Consider the following 8,928-nt stretch of genomic DNA (forward strand, 5'->3'; position numbering starts at 1 on the left):
CAGCCAGAGCCCTGCAGCTCCTGCAGTGAATTCAAAGCCAGAACTCTGCACTCCCTAACTTTGCCAGACCGCAGCCAGGTCCCAGAAATGCATGGCATGTTTCTGGGCATCACCATGGCTGGTAAACACGGCACCAGCTGGTATGGGCTCATTCCTCTGGTCATGTGAGCGATGCCCTTGATGAGGCTGGGGCGAAGTCCTTTGAAGCCTTGTTATTAGGATTAGCAGCGGTGCTAATTAGAGAGAGCCAGCCCCTCATTAGGTGCGGGTGGGGAGGCCAGCTGGCGTCAGGCGTCCTGTAAATGCTGCCCTGGCTCAAGGGGTGGCTGGGCGGGTGGTTAAAAGCAGGGCGGCTGGAGGTGGGAGAGGGCTGGCGTTGGCTAGTGTCCTTCAGAGCCGAGTGTCTGGTGCTGATCCCTGGCCAGGTAAGGGATCCGAGTCTCCGCTGCTGAGGAGTGAGGGGGAATGGGGGTGTCTCCAGGGGTGGATGCGGGGGAGCGGGAATTCACTTGCTCCGTCCTCACTCGGCCCACAGGGGAACTGGGCGTGGGTTGGCAGGGCTGGCGATGGAATCCCTGGGGTCTGAGCTGGCGGCAGGGAGCGGGGGATCGTTGTGACTGGGCTTTTGGGGGCGGGGGCGGTCCCAGATCTGACACTTCTGGTGCCCCAGGTGGTAGGTGCGTGTGGGGGTGGGGGTGTTGGGAAATCTCATTCATCATTTCTAGACAGCTCTCAGCTCATTGGAGAAATGTGTGCAGGGATACAAAGCTATTTGTCTATACACCCTATCTATCTATCTATCTATCTATCTATCTATCTATCTATCTATCTATCTATCTATCTGTTGGGATGGAATGATGGATGGGGAGGGATGGAGGAATGGGGACAGGCGTATATGGGACAGATGGATGGATGGATGGGGGAAGAATGGAAGGAGGGGTGTATATGGGATGGAGGGATAGGCAGGTACGTCTCTGCCCAGTTCCCAGTGCCCACGTGGCCCGTGCCAGATGTGCTGAGGATGGGCCAAGCTGTGGGCACTGGACTCCGCTCCCTGGATTAGTGCGGCGGCCCCCGAGCTGGTTGCCAGGAGGTCCAATAGAGTCGGGCATCAAACCCAGAGCAGATGGCAGTGGGCGGGGCCCGTGGGCGGGGCCAGTTCCCCAGGAGTGATGCCCCTTTTCCCCTCTGCCCTCCAGAGCCTGCAGCCCGTAGCTCTGCCCATCACCGCCACTGAGCCGCATGACGCTGCTGAGCATCGCGCTGCTCCTGGGGACTGCAGGTTAGTGTGTGTGTGTCCACACCCGCGTGTTTGTTAGTGTACGCACCCATACTCACGTTAGTGTGTGCGCACGTTTTAGTGTGTTACTGTGTGTGTTTGTGGGTGTGCATGTATATGAGTATGTGAATGCACCAGTGTGTGTGTGGGCAGAGGTGGGGTTGTGTAGGGGGTGTGTGCATGTAGGGGGGGGTGTGTGAGTGTGTCCCCCCCTGAGGCTGGGATTGTGGGCGGGTTTTAGTGTGTGTGGCGGTTAGATTGGGTGGGTGGGTGTGGTTCTGAGAAGTGTGATCATGTGAGTGTTCAAGTGTGTGTGTGGGAGAGGGGGTACGCGGTATTGTGTGTGTAACCCAGCGCTGTGTACACACCCCATCGCACACATGGCCGTGACCCAGCGCTGTGTACACACCTCATCGCACACATGGCCGGGACCCAGCACAATGTACACACCCCATCGCACACATGGCCGTGACCCAGCGCTGTGTACACGCCCCATCGCACACATGGCCGTGACCCAGCACAATGTACACAACCCAACATGCACATGGCCGTGATCCAGTGCTGTGTACACACCCCATCGCACAGGATGGCCGTGACCCAGCGCTGTGTACACACTTCATCGCACACATGGCCGTGACCCAGCGCTATGTACACAACCCAACACGCACATGGCCGTGATCCAGTGCTGTGTACACACCCCATCGCACACATGGCCGTGACCCAGCGCTGTGTACACGCCCCATCGCACACATGGCCGTGACCCAGCGCTATGTACACAACCCAACACGCACATGGCCGTGATCCAGTGCTGTGTACACACCCCATCGCACACATGGCCGTGACCCAGCACAATGTACACAACCCAACACGCACATGGCCGTGATCCAGTGCTGTGTACACAACCCATCGCACACATGGCCGTGACCCAGCACAATGTACACACCCCATCGCACACATGGCCGTGACCCAGCGCTGTGTACACACCTCATCGCACACATGGCCGTGATCCAGTGCTGTGTACACACCCCATCGCACACATGGCCGTGACTCAGCGCTGTGTACACGCCCCATCGCACACATGGCCGTGACCCAGCGCTGTGTACACACCTGTGATGGGATCCCCGGGGTGCAGCCTGGGATTGTGGGACCGCGGTGTCCCCTTAACTCTCTCCAGCCTGGGCTGTTTCTCACAGTGCCCTGCTAGTGACCAGCAGCAAACCCCTCCAGGCGCTGTGATCACTCAGCACAACCGCATGGGGAGCCCCCACACCCAGCTAACTTGCCTGAGTGCTCCCAGAGCCACTCATGAATCACACAGAGAAAGGCACCCGCCAAATCCCCCCAGCTCCCAGCCTTGTACCTCAGGAATAAACTGTCTTGCACTGCTCTAGACGAGTAATGCACATTTATTAATTGGTTCACCACTTCATCAATGGAAAGTGGCTATACACCAGCCTTTGCACACCTGAGCAGATTCACCAAACGCTTCAGGCAAACTCACTGGTAAAGATAAACAGTTAAAGAAGTTTTTTTGACCACAAAAGCTAGATTTTAAGTGATATTAAGTGATAGGCAAAAAGTCAGAGTTAGTTACCAAAAGAAAAGAAAATATCAGCCCACAGTCTAAACTCTCAACCCTATTAGGCTGGGCAACATCTAGATTAAGCAGTTTTTCTCACCCCACTGGATATTGCAGTTCATAGTACACAGCTTTCACCCTTGAAACCTGGGCCAGTCTGCTTTGTTGGATTCTTCTGTCTTCTCTGTGTCCTAGTTGCTTGCAGCATGGGCAAGGGCAGGAGAAAGGCCCAACATGGGGCCCCTGGGTTCTGTTTTATAGCCTCAGTCGCATGTGCTTGGAGCACACAAGTCCAGGCATGTCTGGGGGGCATTGCTGAGTTCCCAGGCAAGGCTGAGCAATTCCCCTGGTGTGGCCTCATGCAGGTGAGTCATTGAATTTTAAGTCCTTGGCTGGACAATAGAGCTGTTTGACACCTGCCCGGGCGTTGGTTACTTTCCTTGCTGTTGCCTCTGGGGAGCTAATGTCGGGCTGATTCCCCAAATTACAGCATGTTTCAGTGACAACCGTACAACACAGTTCTCATAACTTCATAGGCATTAATGTTACACATATATGGATAGAGAAATGACTTCCAGCAGATCATAATCTTTCCCCTGATACCTCACACAGCCTGATTTATATGCAAGATCACAATTAGATATAAATGAGGAATATGGGGGTTACAGGGCTTTCCCCCAAGGTACAGAATGTCACACAGCCCGACACACACATGGCCGTGACCCAGTGCTATGTACACATCCCATCACATGTCTAGCTGTAATGCCCATGGCTCAGTTTGCATCTACCAAAGGACAAACTGTATTTAGTTTGCTCTTTCGTGATTTAATCCCCTGCCGTCAAGCTCGGGCATCTCCATCTAACAGCTCCCCTCTAGCTCAGTCATCAGATATGGGCTTGAAATCTACAAAGGGGCAGAGTTAAGGGTACACAGGCATGGGGGAAGAGTTAAGGATACTCTGTCTCGACCCTTGGAGCTGGGCTGGATGCAGGGCTCCCTAGAGGAGCGTCTCTGGCCTGGGCTCTGCAGGAGGGGCAGGCTGGGGGTGGGGGGTCAGGACCAGATTGGGACTCTGGGTGCCTGGCTTTTCTACTCCTGGCTGTGGCGCTGACCTGCACTGATCTCAGCGTAGACCGAGACTGCCTCTGGCTGTGTATCTGGGCACGCCCGGTGCCATGAGGCTCTGATCTCAGCTGGGCCCTGTACCCCTGCTCAACCATCGCCCCCTGCATTGCTTGCCCAGCTCAGCCCCTGCTCTCCAGTACCCCAGCAGGGGTCCTGGGGTCTAGATGGAGATCTGCCACTACGTCTGCATCTTATCTTTCCAGGTGCAGCCTGGGGCAGTTTAAAGCTCAGGGGGAACCCATGCCACCCCCACTCACAGCCCTGGCAGGCAGCCATCTTCGAACACTCCACGTACAAGTGCGGTGCCACCCTCCTCAGCAGCAGATGGGTCCTGACTGCAGCCCACTGCCTGACTGGGTAGGTGGGGCTGAGTGTGCGGTGGGGGGGGCCTGGGATAAGAACAGCCAGACTGGGTCAGACCAAAGGTCCATCGAGCCCAGTGTCCTGTCTCCCGACACTGGCCAGTGCCAGGTGCCCCAGAGGCAATGAGCAGAACAGGGGATCATCCAGTGATCCATCCCCTGTCGCCCATTCCCAGCTTCTGGCAAACAGAGGCCAGGGACACCATCCCCGCCCATCCTGGCTAGTAGCCACTGATGGACCCGTCCTCCAGGAATTTATCTAGTTCTTTTTTGAACCATTATAGTTTTGGCTTTCACAACATCCTCTGGCAAGGAGTTCCCAGGTTGACTGTGCGTTGTTTGAAGAAATACTTCCTTTTGTTTGTTCTAAACCTGCTGCGTTACAGACCCAGGCAAGCGTAGCTCCCCGCTTTCCCAGTGATGGCTCAGGCTTTTGCAGACCCAGGCAGCGTCACTGTGTAAGTGACACTCAGGGCAGTTCCCCCTTCTTCCAGTGATGGGCTCAGGCTCTCTGCAGACCCAGCCCTCGTTGCTGGGTTGGTCAAACCTGGGCTAGCTCCCCCTTCTTCCAGTGATGGGCTCAGGCTCTCTGCAGACCCTGGCAGGGTCACTGTCTCAGTTCTTTTCCCACCTTTTCTCCAAAACCACAAGGGCTAGAAAGGCAATTTTTGTTTTGACAGAAAGCTGAGACCCTGCCAGATTCAGGCCTCTCAGTCCTGGGGTCAGTGTCCTGACGGGTGAATCCAGCTCTTTGCTTCCCCTGCAGCCCCATCCATGTGCGCCTGGGGGATTACAACCTGTATGCCCGCGAGGGGTCCGAGCAGTACAAAGCTGTGGCCAAAAGCATCATCCACCCCGGCTACAACTGCACGGACCACGACAATGACATCATGCTGCTCAAGCTGCAGACCCCGGCCACGCTCAACAGCTACATCCAGCCGCTGGGCCTGGCTTACCAGTGTGCGGAGCCGGACGAGCAGTGCTCGGTGTCGGGGTGGGGCACCACCCTCAACGCCCCTGGTAGGGGGGCCAGGATTGGGGCAGGGAGGGTGGCTGTCCCAGAGCCATAGGCATGGGGTGAGGGAAGGGGAATCAGTGGGCATGCTGCTGTGGGAGAGGGTGCCTAAGGTAGGGGGGTCAGAGGGACTGGAGACATTCGAGTGATGTTCGCAGGCCCCCACCCCCACACTGGCCACCTCCAGGGAGCCTTGGCTAGTGTGTGAAACAGAGATAACTAGTGACAGGGGAGACTGACTATCTGTCCATCCCCATCCACCCTCTCTATGTCTCTATCCCCATCCACCCTCTCTCTCTCTCTATCCGCATTCACCCCATTTCTATCTATCTATCTATCTATCCATCTAGCTCCAGATACCTCTATCTCTATCCATCCATCCCCACACACACCCATCTCCCCAGATTGTGGGATTCCAGGAGGAAATGTAACTGGAGGCGTGGCAGGGCAGATCATCCCCCGTCTCTTGTGGGCTGGTTCTAACGCCATCTGTCTCGGAGATGGGATACCGGGCTAGATGGGCCCAAAGCTGATCCATCCATCCCGGAGCGCCTGCGCTAACCGTGGCCAATGCGTCTCTTCCAGAAAACATCACCATCATCCTCTACTGCACCATGGTCCACATCGTCTCCAATGAGCAGTGCAAGGCCAGCTTCCCCGGGCACATCAACAGGAACATGCTCTGTGCAGGCTTGAAGGGTGGGGGCACAAACTCCTGCGAGGTGAGGGTGGAAGTGATGGGGCAAAGCAGGGGGCTGGTCTGTGGGGCGAGGGGGTGTCTCTGGGAGGGTCAATGACGGGGTGCGATGGGGTGGCGCAGGGAGCTGGTCTGTTGGGTGAGGGGGCATCTCTTGGGACCCCCACATGTCCTGTCCTCATTTTCTGACACTTTCCCTGTGGGTTCCTCAGGGTGACTCCGGTGGCCCGCTGGTGTGTAATGGGAAGCTGCAGGGTGTCGTGTCTTGGGGCGATGTGCCCTGTGCCTCCACCCCGAAACCCAGCGTCTACGTGAACGTCTGTAAATACCACCACTGGCTGCTGGCCACCATGTGGGCAAACTGAGCCCCCAACTGCTTGGGGCTGGGACCCCAGAATAAACCAGGTGCTACTTCCTTGGGTCTCAGCATCTGTTTTTCCTCCCTTGGCCTGCACATCCCACGCTTCCGCTCCCGAGTGGTTTTTTTCCATCCATCAATAACTTTGATAGTGAATTGCTTATTTTAAAAATTCCGCGCGACATTTTTTTTCACTTCAGTTCCCCATTCCTTGATGAAAATGCTCCAAACCGACCTCTTTCCCAGCGTTCCTTTTGCATTTTCATTTCATGGTTTTCAATTTTCAAGTCAACCCCCTCCCCAAAAGTCTAAAACGTGAGAGCAAATGGGCGTGGGGTGTTTCTCCTTCACTTTCGCTCCCTTTTTAAAAGGTTTCCACCGGGGGGGGAAACGGTAGGAAGGAGCAATAAACGGAAGGAGTAATTGCCACACAAAAAACCATTTTTTAAAACCATTTTGCTGGGGTTACGTTGTTGTTGAAAAGCAGGAAGAAAAGTGAAAGATTTGGAATGCAAGATAGAGTATTTTCCCCTGGAAAAAGCAGGGTGTGTGTGGGGGAAATTAACGTAACTTTTTTTACTGGAAAAATGGGGTAAAAAAGTGGGGAAAGTGTAACTCAACAAAACCATTTTTTTCCTGAAAAACAGAATAAAAAAATGTAACAAACCCTTTTTTCCCTGGGGAAATGGAAAAGAGTGAAAGGCTTTGATCTCAACAAACCCTTTTTTCACTGGGAAAGAGCGTGTGTGTGTGTACGCGTGTGCGTGCCTGTGGGGAGAATTGAAAAGTCGGGAACGCAACATCTTTTTCCCAGCAGAGAAACAGGAATTGAAGGCGGTTTAAGCCACTTTTCTCACTCTTTTACGTCTCTCCCGGTGGGAAAATATAAAGAAGTTCAAGGCAAGGGGGCTTTTTTCTCACCTTTTAAAAAATCTTTGCCTCTTTTTTTTTTCCAGTAAGGGAAGAAATGAGAGAAAATTGGCATTTCATAGATTCATAGATATTTAGGTCAGAAGGGACCATTATGATCATCTAGTCCGACCTCCTGCACAACGCAGGCCACAGAATCTCACCCATCCACTCCTGCGAAAAACCTCTCACCTATGTCTGAGCTACAGAAGTCCTCAACTTGTGGTCTAAAGACTTCAAGGAGCAGAGAATCCTCCAGCAAGTGACCCGTGCCCCATGCTGCAGAGGAAGGCGAAAAAACCTCCAGGGCCTCTTCCAATCTGCCCTGGAGGAAAATTCCTTCCCGACCCCAAATATGGCGATCAGCTAAACCCTGAGCATGTGGGCAAGATTCACTAGCCAGACACTACAGAAAAGTCTTTCCTGGGTAATTCATTTCCTTTGCTCGTAGCAAATGAAAAGAATGGATTTTGTCTTCTGCAAAATATTTCATTTTGGAATGTGTTGGGGGGGAGGGATGGGAAGTGAAAAGTGGAACAAAAATAAGGGTTTTTGTGCAAAATGTTGTTGTTTAGCACTTCAGAGGCTCTGAGGCCTGACCTCGGGTGTCACAAATGCCCCCAGACACTGCTCAGAGTCGATCTTTTGGAGAAACATCCAGCCGTGATTCAAACATTGTCCAAGATCGAGCCCCATGGGAAATCGCTCCCAGGGTTCTGGACTCTCACTGACAGACAGTTGAACCTTCTGTCCAGTCTGAATTTGTCTGGCTTCAACTCCCAGCCGCTAGATTGGGTTAGACCCTCCTCTGCGAGCTCAAAGAGCCCATTGTGAAATATTGGGTTCCTCGGTAGATATTGATAGACGGGGAGCACGTCACCCCTGAACCTGCTCTGTCTGGAGCGGAACAGACCAAGCCTCTCACTGGGCGGCAGGTTGTCTAACCTTGAATTGTCCACATGGCTCTTCAAGGGGTGGAAGGATTAGTGGGTTAGCTTGCAACTGTCCCTCCTCTGCTACAGAATTCCCATCTGACCGTGGGCAAATGGCTTCCTCTCCATGATGGGCTCCTCCTTGCGGCTGGATCTGGGGATATCCAAGTAGCTCGGCCTGATTGGGCTTCCCGCTCCACCTTGGGTCCGTGCCGCGGCCCCTCACGTTCCAGGACTCGGGCGAGGGAGGGGCTCTCTTTGTTTGTGCTGCTATACGGCTTGGCCCTCCAGCCAGGTCGCTGGCATTTTGCCCCTCCTGGGGTCTCAAAGGTCTCTGTACAAACTCCCAGTTCACTGCCTGGACTGTGCCACACCCCCAACGGCTGGTAGAGGAACCAGGGCCCACCTGTAACTCTGGGTTGCAGCTCAGGGACCCTCGAATTAGCGGCCTGGGTCTGCACTGTCCCAAACTTTGCTTCTCTTTCCGGATCCTTTTCCGTCTCCAGCACCGATCTGGGTGCACCTTTCCCTCCGGGCTTCTCCTTGCCCCCTGGGTTGTCTCCTTTCCCCTCCCAGAGCCCAGAGACTGCCTGCCCAGCTTCTACACTGCAGCCTTGTTATGCCAGCCCTGCCTGCTCCTGTCCAGCCGTGCTCCATTCTCCAGCGATGGT

General features: G+C 54.4%; 1 protein-coding gene across 1 annotated transcript; it reads left to right on the forward strand.

Annotated features, from left to right (window-relative positions):
* The first annotated feature begins 348 nt into the window (after nt 1–348).
* Nucleotides 349–7,719, forward strand: LOC311512732 (kallikrein-15-like). Its single transcript, XM_084614072.1, has 7 exons — nt 349–425; nt 1,200–1,282; nt 4,188–4,341; nt 5,113–5,366; nt 5,947–6,083; nt 6,271–6,463; nt 7,373–7,719. The coding sequence occupies exons 2-6, from the start codon at nt 1,243–1,245 to the stop codon at nt 6,421–6,423; spliced, it is 738 nt and encodes a 245-aa protein (XP_084470198.1). The 5' UTR covers nt 349–425; nt 1,200–1,242; the 3' UTR covers nt 6,424–6,463; nt 7,373–7,719.
* The last annotated feature ends 1,209 nt before the right edge of the window (nt 7,720–8,928 follow it).

The sequence above is a fragment of the Lepidochelys olivacea genome (genome assembly GCF_965140295.1).
Source record: "Lepidochelys olivacea isolate rLepOli2 genome assembly, chromosome: 24".
Classification (NCBI taxonomy): Eukaryota; Metazoa; Chordata; order Testudines; family Cheloniidae; genus Lepidochelys; species Lepidochelys olivacea.